The sequence below is a fragment of the Lonchura striata genome, chromosome 5, assembly GCF_046129695.1.
Source record: "Lonchura striata isolate bLonStr1 chromosome 5, bLonStr1.mat, whole genome shotgun sequence".
NCBI lineage: Eukaryota > Metazoa > Chordata > Aves > Passeriformes > Estrildidae > Lonchura > Lonchura striata.
The window spans coordinates 71,367,358-71,390,811 of record NC_134607.1 but is presented as its reverse complement, the minus strand read 5'-3'; the positions used below and the strand labels follow the sequence as shown (position 1 = coordinate 71,390,811).

The window sequence follows — 23,454 nt, the reverse complement described above, 5'->3', positions numbered from 1 at the left end:
CTTCTTCCCCTTCTCCTCCTTCCTAACCCATTTCCACCCAGCTGAGCCCACCTGGCCACCACAAGCCCCTGGAAATGTCCTGCTCCCAGTGGCCCCTGTCATCCTGGAGCCTTGAATTTGAAGGTGAATTTTCCATGCTGCTGGATAAAAATCCCAGCTTTGCTTGGGATTTCTCCTCCCTGGCCGAAATCACAGCTGAGTCCTCTCCCTCGGAGGAAAAGGAACGTTTCATTTCAGCAAAGCTGAGAAAACGAGCCCAGCACAGGCCTTGTCACCCCGGATTTCTGTCACTCTGCAGTTCCACTGCTGGCAGGATGAAAATGGATGGATGCAGACTGCCAGACCTCTGGAATATTAAACAAAACCCCTGGAGCCACTCGGGTGTCAGCAGAGTGACCACTGCCACATCCCAGGGCTTTAACAGCACCTGGGGCAAAATCAATCCAAGGAGACAAACCTGAACCTGAGGAAGTGTGGGAATGCAGAGCTTCCCTCTGGCTGCCCTGGGACCCTGGCAGGGGTCAGGAACCCCCTGGACAGAGCCCCCAGAGACACTGGCTGTGATCTCTGTCCATGGAAAAGAGTTTTCAATCTTACAGGATCAATTACCAGCTCTGAGGGTTTGATATCAGGAATAATTAAGTGTGGCATGGGTGCAAAAGTAAAATTTTAGGATTCTAGATGAGGGGTCCAAAGGGGACAAGCTGGAGGAAATTGGGTGTGCCTTGTCCTTTTTCTCCTTCTCCATGCCCTCCATGTCTCACTGTGGTGTTGGCATTTTTCTGTTGGTTCAGGCTGGGGACACACTGTCCAACGTAGGTGACAGATATTGGCACGTTCTTGTAAATCCAGCCCAGGGAGTTTCTGGTATTGAATGTTTGTAACATCCCACTGAGGGCAGAGCCCCACACGCTGCCCTGCAGGACAGAGCTGGGCAGGGCAGCAGAACATGTGAGAGATAAACAGAATAAACAACCTTGGAACCAGCACAGACAGTTTATAACTTCTGCTTTGGCAGCAGATCTAAAAAACAGAAACTTTCTACAATCTCAGAATCATCAACACCTCAAATTCCGACAAGGAAGGAACCTCCAAAACGCTCAGGGTTGCACAGCGTTCCCAAATTTCCTCTATGGGGGAAAGGCTCACAGAGACATTTGACAGCTCTGCTGGGGGAAAATCCCTCTTCTTTGGGACAGAGATGCAGCAAGAAACTCCTGCTGAATTGAAGGACCAGTTCACAGCTCCTTAAATTTGAATTTTTCCCTCCTTTCCTCTCCAGAAGAGGCAACTCCAAAAAACACAGGGAAAAGGGAATTTGTCAGTGGGTAGGTGCTGGGTTAAGCCTTTGCAGAGTCAGGGTTAACTCTTCTCTCTGCTGGAGACTTTCCTGGGGATCTCAGGCACCACTTTTGCTTTCAGTGCTTGAGTTCCCAGCAGGTAAAAACCTGGATAATGAGATTTTATCCATCACTGCCATTCTAGCAGGGCCTCCCTGTTCTCACAGCTTTTAGCACCACGAGGAGATGATGCCACAAGGACACAAAATCGCCACTAAAACACCTTCAAAAAGGAGAATATCTGGTATTTCGAGGAAAAAACTTTGAGTGAAGCCAAGCAGAATTAGAGATGTGATTATTTTTTAAAGGAGTAGGGTGTGAACATCGGATCCAACATCAAGCACTTGTTTCAGAGGGATTTCTGCCAGGAAACCTCTGACTTCCATGCCCAAAAAGCATGATAAAATTAGTAATTTTTAAATATTTCACTATTTAAAAGCCACCTCTGTGTTAAGGCACAGTCTGTCCCTCTGGGACTCAGCTGGGGAAGGGAAAGGTGCTGCTGGTGAGGGGACAGGAACGTCACCGAGGTGCCCATGCCCCACCAAAAAGGGACCTTGAGGCACAGATCAGTCACTGCCTTCTCCTAAATTGGTCCATTTGGGAATTCCAGCTCTCTGGGAAAGGACTGGAACGAGCCATAAAAGCTGGAGCTGGATTTTGATTTTGATTCTCCCACAGGATTCATTTCACAGTGATGGGAATTCTGGAAGCAAAGCTGGATTTTGGGGTTGACATCTTCCCTGTGCTTCTTCGCTGAGGTGTGAATATTTGGGCCTCTTAGATGTGAGCAAATTCTTCAAATATTCACCCAGATATTGCTGCTTTTTACCTAAATTGTTCTCTTTTGTAGGCATTAATTCCAGGGAAATAAAACACTCAAAGGAATGATTTCTTCCAAGATCATGGAATGGAAGGGAACCAAGAATGTTGGGAAGGAACTTTAAAGGCCATCAGTCCAACCTTCAAGGCACCTGGCACCTCACACCTGGATTTGGGATGTCTGAATTGTCCAAATTCCCAGCATTTTACTGGGAATTCACCTTTTACTGGGATCAATGGCAAGGGCACTCACTGGTGCCAAAGGGACAAAGCTACACTTGTAGGACAAACAGAAACGAAGAGGAAACGAGCTCAGGGAGAGCTCCTCATTAATAAACCTCCGAGCAAATTTCCACTAATGAGTCCTGTTTTCTCAGAGAAAAATCAGGGATGTGCTGGAGGAAACTTGAGGATTTTCCCTTGCAAATCTCCTCGAGCTTCTGGCAGGGACACAGGGAAGGGAAAAAAAAAAAAAAAAGCAAGAAAGAAGGAAAAGGAAAGCAAGAAGACAAAAATGAAGGGATGGCACTGAGAACTTCCCGTGTCCGTAAAATCCAAGTGCAGAAGGAGCAGGTCAGAATCTGAGGTATTGATGATTCTGAGATTGTAGAAAGTTTCTGGTTTTTAGCTCTGCTGCCAAAGCAGAAGCCATAATTGGTCTGTGCTGGTTCCAAGGTTGTTTATTCTGTTTATCTCTAACATGTTCTGCTGCCCTGCCCAGCTCTGTCCTGCAGGGCAGCGTGTGGGGCTCTGCCCTCAGTGGGATGTGACAAACATTCAATACCAGAAACTCCCTGGGCTGGATTTACAATAACGTGCCAATATCTGTCACCTACGTTGGACAGTGTGTCCCCAGCCTGAACCAACAGAAAAATGCCAACACCACAGTGAGACATGGAGGGCAGGAAGAAGGAGAAAAAGGACAAGGCACACCCAATTTCCTCCATCTTGTCCCCTTTGGACCCCTCATCTAGAATCCTAAAATTTTACTTTTGCACCCGTGCCACACTTAATTATTACTGATATCAAACACTCAGAGCTGGTAATTGATCCTGTAAGATTGAAAACTCTTTTCCATGGACAGAGATCACAGACAGTGTCTCTGGGGGCTCTGTCCAGGGGGTTCCTGACCCCTGCCAGGGTCCCAGGGCAGCCAGAGGGAAGCTCTGCATTCCCACGGGGGCAAAGCTGGAAAAACGCATCCCGACCTTTGAGGTGGCAAGGAAGAGCTGCAGCCCCCATCAGCTGGGTAAACACTAATGAGGAGCAGAGCCCAGCCTGTCGCTGGTGATAAACAGCAGCCTAAACACTCTATTAGTTTTTCATTTGTGGAATTAATGTTTTTTACGGCGTGTGTACACTCGGCGCTTAATGAATTGTCTCGTTAGCGTTTGCCTGCCGAGCTCCTCCACTGCTGCCGGGCATAAATTTCCCCAGGAAATTAGCACTTTCAAAAAAGGCAATAACTCCTCCAAAAAATGGGTTTGTTTTCTGGTTTTCTGCAAAGATGCAACCTTGGGAAAAAAAAAATAAAAAGGATTATTGGGCAGGGGGAAAAGGAATATGTTAAATAAAATAGAGGGGCAGCTTAAGAGGTTCGAGCTCCATCCTGGAAGGTTTGGTTGATCCACACTTTTCTTGAAGAACTTTGCAGTCTGGAGAAGGCTTGAAAACCACCCAAAACAAATTGGTTCATTAAAAAAAACTCCAAATATCAGGTGTTTTTCACTAATAAGATTTTCTGTTTTTCACTGAAGGAAGCAAAATTGTGCAGGGAGAATGAAGAGCAGGATCCTAACACAGGATTAGGAACAGAATTAATTTCACTAAAAAAGGATTCCTTAAAAAGTCCAGGATTTGCTGTTCCAGTGCTCCTCAACTGGGAAAATTCCTCTGTGTTAATTTTTCCTGTTTTCAGTCATTTATGATGTAACTTTCCCAGAGCTTGCCCTTCTCAGTATTATTATTTCCCGAGCTGAATGTGATTATCTCAAAAGTGACTTGATTTTAAAAAGTCCTTTCAGCTTCTTCTGAGTTCTGGGAAGGATTTTTTTGCCTGTTTGTGCTTCCCAATGTGCTTCACCAAATTTTCCTTAAAAACAGGGAATATCACAGGTCAGTGGAGACACTTCCATCGATCTACAGCAAAACAAAAACTCATCCCCCTTTTCCTCAGAGTCCTCCAGGATACTGAGCTGCACCTTCCCAAAAAACGCCCTCAAAACTTCCCTGCAGGATTCCTCTGGGCCTCAGAGGGGTGGATTTGCAAAAGAACCTAAAATCTCCCAATCTGCTGGACTCAGTGGAAGAGAAAGGAATAAAATTCCTGAAGTTAATCAGTGTCCTGATGCCCAGGAGTAAAAGTATAATGAAAATAAATACAGTGAAACAGATCCTTAGCAATCTTGTTTTTGGACAAAAATTAGATAATCATCGATAAAATTCATTATAATAATCAATTATAGATATTATTATAGACGTAATTAATCAATTATAGACAAAAGTGGTTTTTTGAAGGCTGTTTGTTTTTAAGGGATTGGTTGGCAAAGCAAGAGGAGCAGCCCAGAGGTCTGGAAGACAAAGAATGAATTTTGTCCAAGGGAATCCAGGGGAAGGTGGGGAATGAGAACATCCACGAGAAGGATGAAGAGTTCTCAAATTCAGGATGAAGAACGGGAAGGAAAAAGGGACAAGCACCAGGGTGACCAGACTCAGCCTGATTTCTCCACAATTCCTGGTTATTTCAGAGTCATTCCCCCAGATCCCAGAGGAACTGAAGTGCTGGTGAGAGCAGAGTGACCCAACGGTGCGATTTTGAGTCCTCATCCCATAATTTCACCAATTATTTCCCCCGCTCCGGAGCAGGACAAGGCGTCACCTCTGTCCCACCGAGGAGGAGCAGGGAGGACTTTCTGCTCCCAAATTTTGCCAATCATTTTCTCCAGGAGTGATAACAGGAGTTCATCCCATCTCAGTCCCGTTATCTCTTCTGGAACACATCCAGTTGCGTTGTCAAGGTTGTTTATTTCTCCTTATCTAAACATTCTTTCTCCGACCTGCCCAGCTCAGCCTAGCAAGTCCACCATAACATTCTGCTCTGCCCTCTGGGGCGGTGTTTTCCTTTTATATCAAAAGTTACGTGTATATGTTTACAATTTATTACCAATTCCTATCATCTATGTCAGATAGTGAATCTCTACCTTAAACCAACAGAAAAGTGTCACCACCACACCAAGACACGGAGGACAAGACAAAGAAAAAGAAGGTCAGGACACACCCAAATCCCTCCATCCTGTACCCCCCTGAACCACATTCTAAAACCCCCAAAATTCTACTTTTCCACCCTGTGTTAACTCAACCATCACACTACTGAAAGCCTTGTGGCTTGCCATTCCTCACGCAAAATTGGCAGTGTTTTCCATGGGCTAAAATAGAAGCCACGGGTGTTTTTGACTTCATGCCTTGGAGCCATTCCCACAAATCCCAAATTTCCTGGTGTTACTCAGGCGGGATCCTGTCAAACGGATTGGAAAGCTTTGCTAATTGGGGCACTTATTTCCATGACATTGCCCTGCCCCTCAGGCTGGTGGGTGGGAGGAAGGAAGGACATAATGAGGGTAATTAGCGTAATGGTGATGGTGAGTTAAGTGCTGAGCCCACGGATGGATCCCGGCACGGATTCCCGGTGCTGTCTCCCACAACAACCCAGAAATGAGCAGCCAGGCCAGGGAAACAGCGGCTGATTTCCTCATCCCATTAAATATTTCATGGAAAGCGCTGAGGCTGGGGATCCATGGGAAAAGCTTCGCTGCAGACATTCCAGAGGGAAAAAAAAAAATCTCTGGAAGGCACCAGGAGATCACTTTGATGGGAAAACAGATTTTAGGTGACTGAGGACTATTTATAAGTGATGAAATTTCGTGCCGAAATTCTAAAATAGAACAAAACAACCTCCTCATGCTCAGTTAAATCAAACCAGGAATTTTATCTCTGTGAAGTCAGCAGGTCCCTGCTGGTCTTGAAGGTGTTTTAACAGTTTGCTATGCCAACTTTTCCCATGGTTTTAGTCCTCCAAAAGTCAACTCAGCCAAGAGGGACACGCAGCTGGGCTCTTGTCCTCTGCCTGGATTGCTCTGCTCAGCCCTTGGCTGCAGAATCCTGGAATGGTTTGGGTTGGAAGGGGACCTTAAATCCCATCCAGTTCCAACCCCATGGCAGGGACACCTCCCACTGTCCCAGGCTGCTCCAGCCCCAGGGTCCAACATTTCCTTGGACATTCCAGGGATCCAGGGGCAGCCCCAGCTGCTCTGGCAATCCCATTCCAGCCCCACCCTCCCAACCAGGAATTCCTTCCCAATATCCCATCCATTGCTGCCCTGGATGCTTCAGGGTTTAGCTTTTATATTTTCAGATTCTGAGCTGGTTTGGTGTGAGGGTCTGGGCTTCTCATGATGGGATGGTGAGCTCTGTGCACAGAGCAGGGACACAAAACAATTCCTGCTCCAGCTGGGCACCAAGGACAAATGATCCAAACCTCAGCCCAGGAGCACAAACACCGTGGGCTGGAGAGAGAAAAACAAGCAGGGTGGGACTGATGGGCTGGAGCTGGAATGGGAATGAACTCCAAGGTGCCAATGGAGCAGAACTGATCCCAGGGAGAGCCCCGGGAGCGCTCGTGCATTTTGGGACCATTTTGGGTCATTCTGAGTTCATTTTGGGACCATTTTGGTTCATTTGGGTTCATTTTGGGGCCATTTTGGTTCATTTGGGTTCATTTTGGGGCCATTTTGGTTCATTTGGGTTCATTTTGGGACCATTTTGGTTCATTTGGGTGCAGCCCTGGCTGGGCTCTGCTGCTGCCCAAGGTGGATCCATGGAGGAGATCCTTTAATAAATCCCTGATTTATTCTTTAGCTCTGCTCTAGGTCATCCTTCTCAAGGCATCACCCCCTGGCAGTGGGAGCCATTCCCTGTGTCCTGTCCCTCCATCCTTGTCCCCAGTCCCTCTCCAGCTCTCCTGGAGCCCCTCCAGGCCCTGCCAGGGCTCTGAGCTCTCCCAGCTGTTTGCAGCAGCTTTGCTAAGTCCGAGTACATCTGTAGTTCTATCCAAGCTATAAATGGTGATTAATTAGCAGCTGATCAGCCCTGGCTTGGTTTGGGTGTGACAGAGCCCATTTCACTCCCTGTCCTTGCTCAAGGACATTCCCACCTGGGAAACCCAGGAGACCAGGCAGGGACCTCATTCCTTCATTAAACACCACCCCAAGCTCGCTGAGGGAGTTTGGAGAAGCCAAACCTGGGCACAGGTTTGGAGAGACTCAGAGATTCCCAATGTTTGTGGAGAATATTGGGAATCTCTGAGCGTTCCAGAGCGGGAACAAGCTGAGCTGTGGGATGGACTAAAAGATCTGAGGGCACGAACCACGGCCAAGCACATAAAATGCCTAAAAAGTGCTTTTCCTTCTTTTCCTTCTTTATTTTCCTCTGCTTCTCCTCAGAACTAACAGGATCTGAGTGACTTTGTCCACCACCAGCAGCTCCCAGGCCAGGTTAATTCCTGCACCCAGGGCAGGCCCATCCTCACAAAAAGGAGGTTCAGAGCACCTGGGAAGGGAAGCTGGCCAGGATTTGTGCTCTTCCAGAAGTGCCCCAACTGCTCAGGCAGTGGGAAAGGAAAAAATATTGGAAAATAAGGCTATTTATGAAGCTTAAATAAAAAGCTGTCATTTAGATTAAGTCGTATTGGAGCAGCAGATATTCACCAAATAATCGAAGCACTCAAGGTTTACCTTGTTAATTTAATGGCAGATGGTTTGCATTTGGTGGAAACGTGCAGCTTTTTCTGGTTTAGACAGAAATTTACTTTTGTTGCAATAACAAAGCCCCAGCATTCACCAAGGCCTTCCTCTGCCCCAGGGCAGGCTCGTGTTGATCATCTTTAATCTGGCTTTCAAATAAGGTTTTCTATTAATATATCTTTAAAAAAAAAAAAAAAGTCTCCATGAGCAATCAATACAGCAAGATGTGCTACAAGTTCAGTGATGGGGAAAAAAAAAAATAAAATAAAACCAGCTGCAGCTCGAGAGAAATCGAGCCCCATTTAAGAGCTGAATTCAGTTCATTAGGGGGTTAAACACAAAGCCCTGCCTGAGCTCAGCACTGCTGGGTGGCCTGGCTGCCAAATGAAAGGCAGCAATTTCCCCTGCACACCGGGCCTGATTTCCATTGTCCAAATTCCCAGCATTTTTTGTTAAAAAAAAAACCGTATAAAGATATGAAACCCCTCGGGCACCACTCTGGAGGGGCCTGAAAGTGACTTTTAAATGACAGCTCACTGTCCATTTTCCAGCCATCATTCCTGGAGTGGGGCAGGATGCTCCTCTCAGCCATCAAAGCCCATCCCAGGCTCAGGGAAGCAAAGGGGAGGCTGATGATCCTCCCGGGATAAAGTGGCCCAGGATGCTCTAATGGCCCTCACTGAGCTTGGAAAAGCATTTTGAGATCTGTGGCTGGAAAATGAGATGCAAATGCTCGGTGTTGTCCTTACTAAAGCCAGGCAGTGGCAGAGAAATGCAGGATTTTGGTTAAAAGCTGTAGAAAACCTCATTTTTTTCCCTCCCCTGCTTTGGATCGAAGTCGTAGCTCACTCAAAATGGGAATGTGGGGGAAGCGCTGCCCATCTGCAGAGGAAAAAGGGGAAAACATCCTCCACAGCCCCTTGGAATTTAGGGAATTTGAGAGCCATGGATGGGATCTTGGGAATGAGGAATTCCTGGCTGGGCTGGGATTGCCAGAGCAGCTGGGGCTGCCCCTGGATCCCTGCAATGTCCCAGGAAGGACTGGAGCACCCTGAGATCATGGCAGGTGTCCCTGGAATGAGCTTTGAGGTCCCTTCCCACCCAAACTGGTCCAGGATTCTGGGATTTGGGACACTCAGGATCCATCCCGAGGGATTTTTATGGAAAATGGGGATAGAAAAGAGAGGAAAAGGGAAGGGAGACCCTTCATGGCTTCCTGAGATTCCAAGCGAAGCCCCTGGGTCCATGAATTTCTTGGAGTAGAGATGGATCCAATGTCAGGCTGGGAGAGCTGGGAATGTTCCCCTGGAGAAGGGAAGGATCCAGGGAGAGCTTCCAGCACATTCCAGGGGCTCCAGGAAAGCTGCAGAGGGACTGGGGACAAGGATGGAGGGACAGGACCCAGGGAATGGCTCCCACTGCCAGAGGGCAGCCAGGGATGGGATTTGGGAATGAGGAATTCCTGGCTGGGCTGGGATTGCCAGAGCAGCTGGGGCTGCCCCTGGATCCTGGAATGTCCAAGGAAAGGCTGGACACTGGGGCTGGAGCAGCCTGGGACAGTGGGGGGTGTCCCTGGATACTGGGTGGGATTTCAGGTCCCTTCCCACCCAATCCCATTTGATTCCATGCCAGAGCAGTTCCCAGCTCCGAGCTGAAGCCTCTCAGCCATTCCCTGGAGGTCACAACAGCCTCAAGCCCCGAGGTGCCAAGAGCAGCTGAATTTACAGGGCAGCTCCAACTCCAGAAGCCAACAGCTCATCTCTCATCCTCCCCCCTACAAACTAGCAATGGCCTTAAAAATGTTAAAAATCCTTAAAAAGATTGTCCCAACTCCTTCGTGGTTCATAATAATTCCTCTAAAATGTTCAGGGAACCTCGGGAGACTGAAGCCCCACGAAGGAAAACGCTGAGGTTGTGTTCTGTCTGCAGCACAGAAGATGAGGAGAGGAAACCCAACTTCCATTTTCCTATAAAACCCCTTTAAAAGTGACTCAACTTCCTCAGCAAATTCACCTTCTCCCAGCAGTTTTAATCCTGAAATGGTTATTGTTAAAAAGGAGTTTGTATTCCCTCAAAAGACAAGAGCAGAAGGGAATTACTGTGTCATATTTGACTGGTTTGGAAATAAAAAATCCAATTCTGAAGGGGAGCAGATAAGGGCAGAGCCATGGAAGAACCATCAGCTCAGCAAACACCAAATAATGAACAGTGCAGAGACTGCCCAGCCTGATAAAACTCTCCATTAGCAAGGCTGGCTTTAAATGAGGGATAATTGTGGCACGTCCACAGCCAAAGATTATTGAATTTTTATCTCTGGGAAGGGGCCTTTGACAGCCTCACCCCAAAGCCACCAGCAGGTCACGCCTCTTTTTGGGGTTTCCCAAAATCAGACTTGTCCAGCTTCACCTTGTGCTTTCTGGGTGTTCAGAGCTGTGCCTGAGGGAATTTACTATTTATAATTTTATAAAGCATAGTTATTATAAAATAAAAACATTACAAATATAAAAGATATTAAAATATAAAAAAAGATATCACAAAATATATTTATTATCTGTCTGCATCCAAGGAAGCTTTGCTGGAAAACCCGCTGCCTTCCCCCAGGGCCACCACCTGCACGTGGGCTTGTTGGGATTAGGGAATTTCTGGCATTGCACCAAAAATTCAGGTCACTGAACACTTGGGTCAGCACTGAATCTCAAGTTGTTGGGGCAAAAAAGAGGAACAAAGGATGAAAATTTCATTTATAAGCAGGAGGTCAGGCCAGCCTCTGTCATTTCCTACCACTGCCCCTTCTTCCCTTTGTTCCAGACACTCCTGGATTTGTGTACAGACGTTTTAGGATGAAGTTATTACAAAGGAAGATGAATTTTTATTGTCAGGAGGACGCTGCCAAGTGAAATATTACACTTTGTGCTTTTATGTTTATTCACCACTGCGTGGAACGTCCTCTCCGAGGCCTGAAAGTCATGCTCGTGCCCTTTAATGTCTGGAAAATATTGATTTATTAAAAAACCTGAGTTTCAACCAGACCTCAAATTATAAATGATGTTTTCTTTTAACAGCTCTGACTGTTAGAACACAAATCCTCAGCCCCAAGAACTCTCCTAGTAAATAAATAGACAAATAAAAGAAATATTTGTCTACTGGGTTTTGATAGCGTTTCCCACCGGGCTTTGTTTAATTTTGTTATTTGTTTAATAACAAAAAACGCTAGAAAAGAGCAAGTGTTGTCACCCGGTTACTGATGAGTCAAAGTCTGGGTTACAGGAATATTAAAACTACCTGGAGTAATTTGGGTTTTAAATGTTAACTGGTTGTATAACCTTCATTTTCCTTCTGGATCCAAAGGATCTGATCCATGGAAAGCTGAGTGAGGGGTTTAAAGTCCTGCTCTAGAGCAGAGGCAGAACCACAGGAAGGATTTCAGTCACCCAGAGAGGCTCTGCTGACAAGAATATTTAACAGACATAAAGCACTGTGACTTTGTTCAGCACCAGCAAATTTCCCTCATGATTGCCCAGAAAAAAATAAAATAAAAATCTGAGCTGATTTTCAACTCCCAGGAGAGCTCAGCTGCCCCCAGTCCCGGACCCCTTCCCTCAGGATTCTGCTACAAACATTAAATAACAGAAACTCCCTGGGCAGGATTGACAAGATCGTGCCAATATCTGTCACCTATGTTGGACAGTGTGTCCCCAGCCTGAACCAACAGAAAAATGCCAACACCACAGTGAGACATGGAGGGCATGAAGAAGGAGAAAAAGGACAAGACACACCAAATTTCATCCAGCTTGTCCTCTAATCTAGAATCCTAAAATTTTACTTTTGCACCCGTGCCACGCTTATTGATTACTGATATCAAACACTCAGAGGTGGTAATTGATGCTGTGAGATTGGAAAGTCTTTTCCATGGACAGAGATCACAGCCAGTGTCTCTGGGGGCTCTGCAGAGAGACACTGTCTGTGATCTCTGCCCATGGTTTCCTGATCCCTGCCAAGATCCCAGACCTTCCAGAGGGAAGCTGCATTCCCACCCCCCTGGGAACGACCTCCCCACCCTCTCCCAGTGCCGGGCAGGGTTTCCCATGGGTGCTGCTCACCCTGGGGTGCCGCCAGGCCACCCAAAGCCGCGCGGGCGCGTCCCGCCAGCCACTCGAGGCTCTCCTGCAGGTTGGCCAAGGCTCGCAGGTCACCGACGTCGCGCAGGATCTCCTGAGGAGGGATCAGCTTGTCGCCCAAATTGCCGATCAGGACCTCGGATTCTTTCCCGAAAGCAGCCCTGGAATAAAAAAGCAGAACCCTCCTCGTCTGAGGAATGTGGAATAAAGGAGAGAAAAATCAGGATTTTCTGTATATTTAAAATAATATTAGGGATATGGTGTAGATCCGTTTCCGTTAGGAATATGGGAAGCGGAGAGTGTGTTCACGTAGGAGAAATAAAACATTGGTTAGTTTTGTGTTGTTAAATGGTATAAAAGATAGGAAAGTTAATGATATATGGTATTATTACTAATATTTTTAAAGCTGATTTTTAATTTTTGGAAGCGGAGAGAGTGTTTGTACATTTCTGTTTTAACATTGGAAGAGGAAGGAGAGTGTGCTCATGTAGGAGAAATAAAATATTGGTTAGTTTTGTGTTGTTAAACGGTATAAAAGATAGGAAAGTTAATGATATATGGTATTATTACTAATATTTTTAAAGCTGATTTTTAATTTTTGGAAGCGGAGAGCGTGTTTGTACATTTCTGTTTTAACATTGGAAGAGGAGAGTGTGTCCGCGTAGGAGAAATAAAACATTGGTTAGCTTTGTGTTGTTAAGTGGTATAAAAGATAGGAAAGTTAATGATATATTGGTATTATTACTAATAATTTTACTGATTTTTAATTCTTTAAATGATATTAGTAATATTGTTAAAAATATTTTAAACAATATTAGTAATTTTGTCAGATAGGAATATTGGACGCGGAGAGTGTGTTTGCGTAGGAGAAATAAAATATTGGTTAGCTTTGTGTTGTTAGGTGGTATAAAAGATAGGAAAGTTAATGATATATGGTATTATTACTAATATTTTTTAAGCTGATTTTTAATTCCTTAAATGATATTAGTAATATTGTTAAAAATATTTTAAACAGTAATATTGTTAAAAAATACTTTGTGTCGTTAAATGGCATCAAGATATGAAAGTTAATGATATATGGTATTATTAGGAATAATCTTTTAACTGATTTTGAAATTTTTTAAACAATATTAGTAATGTTGTTAAAAATATTTTAAACAATATTAGTAATTTTGTCAGATAGGAATATGGGAAGCGGAGAGTGTGCTCGCGTAGGAGAAATAAAATATTGGTTAGCTTTGTGTTGTTAAATGGTATAAAAGATAGGAAAGTTAATGATATATTGATATTATTACTAATATTTTTAACGCTGATTTTGAAATTTTTTAAACAATATTAGTAATATTGTTAAAAATATTTTAAACAATATTAGTAATTTTGTTAGATAGGAATATTGGAAGTGGAGAGTGTGCTCGCGTAGGAGAAATAAAATATTGGTTAGTTTTGTGTTGTTAAGTGGTATGAAAGATAGGAAAGTTAATGATATATTGGTATTATTACTAATAATTTTTTAACTGACTTTGAAATTTTTTAAACAATATTAGTAATATTGTTTAAAAAAATTTTAAACAATATTGTTAAAAAATATGACGTGTTGTTAAGTGGTATAAAGATATGAAAGTTAATGATATATGGTATTATTACTAATAATTTTTTAACTGATTTTGAATTTTTTTAAACAATATTAGTAATATTGTTAAAAATATTTAAGACCATATTTTAAACAATATTAGTAATTTTGTTAAAAATATTATGTGTTGTTAGGTGGTATAAAGATATGAAAGTTAATAGTATTGGGATTATTACTAATATTTTTAAAAGCTGATTTAAATTTTTAACAGTATTAGTAATACCGTTAAGAAACATTTTAAGCAATATTAGTAATATTGTTAAAAATATTTTAAACAATATTAGTAATTTTTAAAAAAATATTTTAAATGGTATCAAGATATAAAAGTTAATGATATATGGTATTATTACTAATATTTTTAAAACGGATTTTTAATTTTTTTAACAATATTAGTAATATTATTTAAAAATATTTTAAACCATATTTTAAACAATATTAGTAATTTTGTTAAAAAATATTTTGTGTTGGTAAATGGTAACAAGATATGAAAGTTAATGATACATGGTATTACTACTAATATTTTTAAAACTGATTTTTAATTTTTTAAACAATATTAGTAATATTGTTTTAAAATATTTTAAACCATATTTTAAACAATATTAGTAATTTTGTTAAAAAATATTATGTGTTGTTAATGGTATAAAGATATGAAATTTAATGATATTGGTATTATTAGTAATATTTTTAAAAGCTGATTTAAATTTTTAACTGTATTAGTAATATTGTTAAAATATTTTAAACAATATTTTTAGCAATATTACAAATATTGTTAAAAACTACTTTGTGTTGTTAAATGGGATCAAGATATGAAAGTTAATGATATTGGTATTATGACTAATATTTTTTAACACTGATTTTTGATTTTTTTAACAATATTAGTAATTCCAGCAGCAGAGGCTGGCCTTTGCCTTCCTCCCCTCACTGTTGTGGTTTGGAATGGGAAGAAATCGAATTTCTTTTGATTCTCACTTTTAATACAATTTTCTTTATACCCTTTTCAACGTTCCAAACTTTACCTTTCTCCTAATCCTACCTCACAACATGAAATAAGTACACTAATAATTAACCAGCACTAATAATTAACCAGCACTAATAATTAACCAGCACTAAAGCCCACCCCCCTCATCAGCACATTCATTAGAAAACTTTCAAACCGAAAAAATCTTAAATAATAAACCAAAGCCAAGCTCTGAGGCAGCGAGGGGTTAAGACAACAAAACCAATCTCTGTCCACAGGCAGAGATGAATTTTTTTTTTTTAAATATTTTTTTGTTTTTATTCTTTTTAATTAAACAAATGAGTTGCAGGGAGGTCGGGGAGGGAAGCAAAGCTGGGTGTGGATCTCTTTTTGCTGCCACGGGACAAAAACTGCTGCTGAACTTTGGATTTGTTTGATTTATCAATATTCACAAAGGGATGCTGCTGAGTAGTTCCACATCCCAAAAAAAAAAAAAAATGAACATTTTCCCAAATTTTATCAGGCTTAAACCTTCTTTATCAGGCTTGAACCTTCTTTTCCAGGAAGGGATGTGGTGGCCCTGCCCAGCCAGCCACGAATTAAGGCCCATGAGCAGCAAACACTGAAATTTTAAATATCTTGGAGTTAAATGATCATGAGATGAGCTCTCCCATCCTCTGCTGCCCAAGGATTCCACGGGACCTGCTTCCCTTTGGCTCCACGGCAGTGTCCAGGCAGAATTATTCCCAATTTATCAGCAGTGCCAAGAGAAAGCAGCAGCAGCGAAGAAATCAAATCACGCTCCTTTGATTTAGCAGCAAAGGCTCCTTCAATGGGGAGGGGATGACAAAAAAGCAATTAATTTGATTTTGAAGCTTTCAGGAGGGATCTGTTCAACCACCACTCGTCCTGGAGGAAGTTTCCAAGCTAAATCTGGCCCAGACCAATTATGAGGATTTCAATTAATGCCACGGGAGCGTTCGCAGGGCGCTGGGAGGAACTGGGGCTTGGCAGATGATGCTCTGTGCAAACAAGATGCTGAGGAAAGATCTTTGTGCTCAATCCTGGGCTGGAAAAAAAAAAAAAGCCACGGCACAGGAGCTTTTCCCAGGAAATTCAGTGTGGATGAGTTCACAGGCTTTTCCTAAAGGCTTGCCATTGGAGCTCCTCTGATCCACAAAATGCTTCAGTGAATGGCCAGGAGAATGGAATAAATGGAATAAAATGCATATTAAGATGAAAAGGTTGGTTCTTTCAGCATCAGGCCGTCCTTTTTGCCTGGCCAGGAATTTCTACTCGGCCAGCAGAGCCCATTGGAGCTTTGCTATCCCACACTGATGGATCAGGAATCCCAGGGAGAGGCAGGAGAGGCTTCCCAGGTGAGGGAATGAAGGATCAACGTGAAAGCAGAATTCACGAACCCGTGGAATTCAACTCGGGGACTGCACAGAGACCTCGGGGGCTCTGCAGCCTCCCCCTGCTCCGCTGGGGACGTTTTAAATCCCGTCTGTGACCCCACAGATCCCATCCTCTCCAGGCTGCATCCTCCCTGGCACGGGGATTCCAGGCAGGGAAGGAGGAAAACGACAATCTGGGCGAATTAGACTTTGTTATTTTCAACAGTTTCTCCTCCTCCAGTTTTACAGCCCAGTGGCAATCAAGGGAGCGATGAACAGGGATGGGGATGTGCAGGCTTTGGAACTTCACAGGGGCTGAGCCATTCCCAGCAAGCAGGAGAAGGGAATTTGCCTCCTTCCAGGCTCTCACTGCCACGAAAGGCAGGAACAACCTGGTTTGGGCACAGAGAGTTGTCCCCAAAAGAATTCCTGCTGGAAATATTGGAATTTTTCATTTGCTCCCCTGGGTTAGTTCCTGGAGTTGGGATGGAGGGGGAAACTCCACCACGGTAATGGCTCAAATGAAAGATTCCTTTGACAGCACTGATTTTGGGAATTCCTGCCCAGTACAACCAGCTGGCATCTCCTTTAAGTCAGAAAATGCTGCTCCCTTCATCCCGTGGGTGACCAGAGCAGCACCAACCAGCAGGGCAGGATTTCCCTGGATTCCAAACAATCCTTTCCTTCCCCAGTCCCAGGCACTTCCCTGACTTGGATCACAAAGACAACTCTCCAAATGGCTTGGTCTGAACAACGGAGCGAGCAGAAAGAGGAGAGGCTGAGGTTAGAAATGGGGAAGATTTCTTCCCCCAAAAAGCCACCCAGGGCAGGGGTGGAGTCCCCAGCCCTGGAGGGATTTAAAGCCCTGTGGATGTGGCACTTGGGGACCTGGTCAGTGGTGGCCTTGGCAGAGCTGGGAATGGTTGGACTCTATGCTCTCCGAAGTCTTTCCCAATTCCCAAATGATTCCATGATTCTCCTCACACCTGTGGACACGCCATCTCCGAAACCACGGTAAATTTGTTCCCGCTTTTTGCTGCTGCTCTCCCTGAAACCCTTTCACACCTTGCCACGGTGGTTTTACCTTATGAAATCCTCCTCGTCGTCCCTCTTGGGCCTCAGCTGCTTGGGCTGGGCCATGCTGCTCCAGTTGGGCAGGGATTTCAGGAGCCGGCTGATGTCGTCGTCCTTGGCCCAGGACGCGCTGATCACCAGCTTCTCGTCCGACTGCACGATGGTCCTGCAGGGAAAGCAGCAGCAACGCCTCAGCGAGGAGCCAATCCTGCTTTTAGGGCCACTTTTCCTTTCACTTCATCTCATTTCATCTCATTCTGTCTTATTTATATCACACAAATGGGGATTGAGCAGTGAGGAAAGGATGCAGAGAGGAATCCCACACATGGAGGGGACAGCAAGGCACGTGGACAAGGCAAGAAATTCCCTTACACACACAACTCCTGATGGATTTTGAGACAGCTTTTAAGGGAAAAAGAGCCATTTTCCTAAATCCTCCAACCCTGAGAATTCAGCTTGGCACCCAGCTGGAGGAGGTCACCCTGCACTGGTGTCTCCATGGTTTTCCTCTGGAACGTCGGCAGAGCTCAGCAGCCTCTGCCCATGGTGGGGTCACTGCCAGGTGGGACAAGCCCAGAACATCTGGATGGAAGCCACCAGCTGCCCTCACAGCTGGCCCAGCCCAGGGACCAGGGCTGAAGCAAGGAAGGGGAAGGAAGGGTCCAGGATCTTCTTTCCAAGTCATCCAAAGCATCTCCTGAAGGAGATTCCAGCTAAATCCTGTGAGAGAAACTGAGTCAGGGACCGCATCGGGTTCCAATTGGGAAGAATTTTCCTGTTTGGTGTTTTTGGCAGGGCAACTGATCTGAATTCCTGACTGGGAATTTCAGGAGACAAAGGGGATGCTGCATTTGGAGGAGCCAATCCAGGACCTTAAAGATTCTCATTTCCACTTCCTGCCATGGCAGGGACACCTCCCACTGTCCCAGGCTGCTCCAGCCCCAGTGTCCAACCTTTCCTTGGACATTCCAGGATCCAGGGGCAGCCCCAGCTGCTCTGGCAATCCCAGCCCAGCCAGGAATTCCTCATTCCCAAGATCCCATCCCTGGCTGCCCTCTGGCAGTGGGAGCCATTCCCTGGGTCCTGTCCCTCCAGGCTTTTCCCAAATTTCAGCTCTCCTGGAGCCCCTTCAGGGCCTGGAATGTGCTGGAAGCTCTCCCTGGATCCTTCCCTTCTCCAGGGGAACATTCCCAGCTCTCCCAGCCTGACACTGGATCCATCTCCTCTCCAAGAAATTCATGGACCCAGGGGCTTCACTTGGAATCTCAGGAAGCCATGAAGGATCTCCCTTCCCTTTCCCTCTCTTTTCTATCCCCATTTTCCATAAAAATTCCACAGGATGGATCCTGAGTGTCCCAAATCCCAGAATCCTGGACCAGTTTGGGTGGGAAGGGACCTCCAAGCTCATTCCAGGGCCACCTGCCATGATCTCAGGGTACTCCAGTCCTTCCTGGGACATTGCAGGGATCCAGGGGCAGCCCCAGCTGCTCTGGCAATCCCAGCCCAGCCAGGAATTCCTCATTCCCAAGATCCCATCCCTGGCTGCCCTCTGGCAGTGGGAGCCATTCCCTGGGTCCTGTCCCTCCATCCTTGTCCCCAGTCCCTCTGCAGCTCTCCTGGAGCCCCTCCAGGCCCTGGAATGTGCTGGAAGCTCTCCCTGGATCCTTCCCTTCTCCAGGGGAACATTCCCAGCTCTTCCAGCCTGGCTCCAGGCTGGAGTGGACTGAGGCATCGGAGACCCTCCCACAGCCCAGCTCCCCCTGCCAGGGCCCTGGCAGGGCCATTCCGGCCACACTCTCCCTGATCCAGGCTGGAATGCTGGGGCAGAGATGAGGCGTTGGCAGCACTGAGGTGCTGATTTGGGGAATAAACAGGAATAAAAACAACACCCTGAGCATCTGCAAAGGAAAACGGCAACACCGAGACGGGAGCCAGCTCGGATCCATCCTGAACTGAACAGCTCATTCCTCATCCCACCCTGTCCCCATCCCCAGGAAAACAAGCTCAGCTCAGGAGCCACGCAGGATCTGTGAGAACCAATTTGTCACATGCACTTACAAACGAATTTCCCTTCCCTTCCGAGTTTCACGTTCAATCTGTCGCACACAAAAGGCTGAGCTTTGTTTCCAGCCACACAAGACCTCGGCGTCAACGCTCCCCTTCGGCCTTCTGCTGCTGGGAGGGAGTCGGTGTTTTTCCACTCCGAGGGAAAAAAAAAATTCTAAAAAAATTCTAAAAAAATCTTTTATTTTTCACCCTGGTGAAAACTGAGGGGGGATGAAAGAGCTCCACCAGCAGCTCTGACATCTGGGATGGAAAAAGGGGATTTGATGATATCTGGGCATTGCTGTGCCAAGGCAAGACAACTGTTCCAGGGAACACAGCAGCCAGGGCTTTGTCCTCTGCACATTTAATAGACTGCAGTAATACTCTCCTTCCCTTGGGAGTCTATTTCACACTTGAACAAATCCAGCTCGTGGATAAAAAAACTCCTGATACCGAGCTCGTGTTTTATTTTCCTCCATTTCATCCCATTACTCCCCGTTATTTCCCCTCTCAGCTCAGCTCTCTCCACATCCACTGTTTGCTCTCCTCAATTATTTCCAGCCTTATCGTGGCCCTTCAGCCACCCACGACTCCAAGGCATCGTTGGGAGTGTCCTGGTGGACACACACAGAGCCACCTCTCTGCTTTGTGATCCTTATTATCCTCAAAATCCCAATTGTTCATGGAGTCAGTGCTGGGGAGGGGACGGGGCAGGATGTTGGGGTGCTCTGACAAGCTGCAAACCCAACCTGCTGCCTTTGCTTTGCCAGGGTCGGAGTTTTCCAAGAGCCTAATCCACCATTCCTGCACTCCTCACCTTTTGGTGGGGATCCATGGAATTCTGGAATGGTTTGGGTGGGAAGGTGTCAGAATCTGAGGTGTTGATGATTCCAAAATTGTAGAAAGTTTCTGTTTTTTAGCTCTGCTGCCAAAGAAGAAGTTATAAACTGTCTGTGCTGGTTCCAAGGTTGTTTATTCTGTTTCTCTCTCACATGTTCTGCTGCCCTGCCCAGCTCTGTCCTGCAGGGCAGCGTGTGGGGCTCTGCCCTCAGTGGGATGTGACAAACATTCAATACCAGAAACTCCCTGGGCTGCATTTACAAGAACGTGCCAATATCTGTCACCTACGTTGGACAGTGTGTCCCCAGCCTGAACCAACAGAAAAATGCCAACACCACAGTGAGACATGGAGGGCATGAAGAAGGAGAAAAAGGACAAGACACACCCAATTTCCTCCATCTTGTCCCCTTTGGACTCCCAATCTAGAATCCTAAAATTTTACTTTTGCACCCATGCCACACTTAATTATTACTGATATCAAACCCTCAGAGCTGGTAATTGATCCTGTAAGACTGAAAACTCTTTTCCATGGACAGAGATCACAGACAGTGTCTCTGGGGGCTCTGTCCAGGGGGTTCCTGACCCCTGCCAGGGTCCCAGGGCAGCCAGAGAGAAGCTCTGCATTCCCACAGGAAGGAACCTTAAAGCCCATCCAGTGCCACCCCTGCCATGGCAGGGACACCTCCCACTGTCCCAGGCTGCTCCAGCCCCATCCAACCCGGCCTTGGACACTTCCAGAGATCCAGGGGAGGCTTCTCTGGACAAGATCCATGGATCCACTGAAACCAGCGAGCTCCAAAGAATCCATGGAACAGCCCCAGCACTGCCTGGATCCCTTGGAATTACATCCCCACCCTTTCCCAGGGCTCCAACACCTCCTGATTTTTACTGATGCTGGTTTCACCCCAACCACCCCCTCATCAAGGAGATGCTGAAGAGGGTGGAACATCCCCGACCTCCAATGGACATCTGGCTTTTCCCAACTCCTTTTTCCCGCATTTCCTTCCCAGCTTCTCAGCCAGTCCTCCCCGTCTGAACCTCCAGTCAGTGTCCATCCAATTTGTGTCCTTGAGTGAATTATCCCAGGATGGGGTGGCATCTTTTAGTGCAGCTCAAAACTCTTCCTTTCACCCCCACTCCCCTAATCCCAAACTCCTCTGTTATTTTTCCTGCTGCTGCCACAGGGAGCTGACCTTGGCAGGATCCAGGTGCCCACCCAGCTGCTCCACCCTCCTCAGAGGTCAGAGGGAGGAAAAATGATGGGAAAAAACCTTCTATTGTGGAGCAGACATCTTAAAATATGAAATATCAGTCTGGAACAGCTGTCCTGGATATGTCTTTCCCAAAATCTTTCCCATTCCCAGCCTGCTGATGCCGTGGCCAAAATCCTGGTGTGTGCCACACCTTCCCAGGTACCAATCCTGCACTCTGAGGAATCATTTCTCTTATGGGAAATAAGATGGGAATATCCCTGGGCACAGCTGGGGGGGCTGTGGCTTTCCAGCAGGAAACATCTGGAAGCCACAGGGGCTCATTTGGCTCCTCTGCCTTGTGCCAGGTGGATTTTTGGATGATTTTTTCCTCTTCCCACGGCCAAGGTGATGTTTCCATGCTGAGCTCGTGCTGCCACGGGTTAAAAAAGCAGCTGGGCCAGGCACCCACAGCCTGAGGGGACACCTTTGCCCCAAAAAGAATCAAAAAAAGGCAATTTAAACCCCAAAAGTTCATGCAAGGAGGGGAAGATACCACTAAAACTCAGCAGAATTATTAGTAAAAGCATATCCTGGGGAATCAAAAATTCCTGTTTGGCTGCCACATTTTGGCTGAATTAATCTGCTCTTTCTCAATAAAAATGGGGTTTGGATTTATTTTGCCTGGCTGGAAAGCAGGCGGGGTTTCTTTTCTTCACCATTTTGAGCGATCCAGTTATTTCTTTTTTTTTTCCCCCCAAATTTAGCTGAAAGAGTTCAACCAAAGGAGGTTGGTCACCAGAAGCTGCCTCCAAAGAGGGAGCTGAGCACCTCCAGAGGATTTAATCACTTTTTGAACTTTCTGAACCACATTTTGGTGAGGCCCATCTCTTTTTAAGAGTAAAAGGACTTGTTAGGGTGCGGGATTCAGAGCCTTCAGAGAGGTTCAAAAATGAACAAGGTGAGCATGAGGATGGGGAAGAAGGGGGTGGACACAGAAGACAGAGCTTAGAGTGGACAGCGAAATAAAAACGTGCAACTTCAACGTGGACATGAGTAAAGATTGGCAAATTTATGTAGAAAAACATGGAAAGAGATGAATTTTTTGCATTTGAGGCAGCAAATTTTGTCAGAGAAAGGTGTTGACAGAGGATTAAAAAGAAGGGCTTGTGTTAAGGGCAGCAGCTGTGAACTGGGCAGGTTTCTCCTCTCAGTATCTCCAAAAATCCCACAAAAACAGTTTTATCCTCAGGTTTTTAACATAAAATGGTTTTAAACTCCGCAGCTGAGCTGCTCTCCTGGAAATCTGCTGGAGACGGGGGTTGGACACGACTGGGAAGTGCTGCCAGCACGGCAGGAGGTTTGGGGGCTCCATCTCCCTGTTTTATTTGCATTTTCAGCCCCAGCCTCTCATCAATTAGTCAGAAATCAGAGCTGACGTTTGTAAACAGTTTGGGTGACAAACTGGAATGGGAATTTTGGGCAAAAATGCGATTTGCTGGAGGCACCTCACCTACGCTGAACTCCCAAAATTCGTCACCAATTAACACACGAGAGCTGCTATTCATAGGAATGTTCAATCCCATCCAGCCCCCTTAGGTTTGATTTTTTTTGTTTTTTAAAATCCCTGGAAAACACGAGCCAAAAGGGAGCTCGGACATGAACAATCTCAGCTGTGCATTTCCCAGTGCTGACGTCCTTCCCGAGCCGTTCCCGCAGAAAACTCCGGATCAAATCCCGCCTGGAGGAGCCTCCCTCTGGATGCTTTTCATCCAAAGATGCTCACATTCCCCCTGAAGGAACAAACCCTACAAAAACACCTCTCTGCCTTCCCAAATTCTCACTCTTTGCCACCCCAAGATCCGCCCTCGCTCTGCCGGCTTTGCCGGATGGGATCGACTCCCATCTCCAAGGAGTTCATCCTGATTTTAAGGAGCTGTAAAAATAATCCCGACTCCACCAACTTGGCCAACGGCAGGATTTATCCATGCCAGCAGCTCCGGGCAAAGCCTGGAGCAAAGGGCAGGGCTGTGTGGAGCCCAGATCCCTGCAGAGGGCACAACCTCCCCGCGGATGGAAGCTCCGCTCCCCTGCATTCCCGGGAATGGGCACGGATTTCTATTTCAGTCCTTTGCCAGCAGCAAAACGAGAGCGTTTCCTGTTGTTTTTTTTTTTTTTTTTCCCCCCTCTCGCTGCAATCAGGAGATGGCCAAATTAGCGTTGTCCTAATTAGCCCTCAGC

At 45.7% G+C, this 23,454-nt stretch overlaps 1 protein-coding gene across 2 annotated transcripts in view; it reads right to left on the bottom strand.

Moving 5' to 3' along the window:
* Window positions 1-23,454, bottom strand: part of EXOC4 (exocyst complex component 4) — a 318,541-nt gene that overhangs the window by 35,137 nt on the left and 259,950 nt on the right. Inside the window, exons 13-14 of one of the 2 annotated variants that reach the window (XM_077783706.1) lie at window positions 17,148-17,303; window positions 12,061-12,239 (exon numbers count right to left, since the gene is read on the bottom strand). In XM_077783706.1, coding sequence (XP_077639832.1) covers window positions 12,061-12,239; window positions 17,148-17,303 — 335 coding nt within the window. The remainder of the gene's footprint in view (window positions 1-12,060; window positions 12,240-17,147; window positions 17,304-23,454) is intronic. The other variant, XM_077783707.1, reaches the window with a different exon arrangement.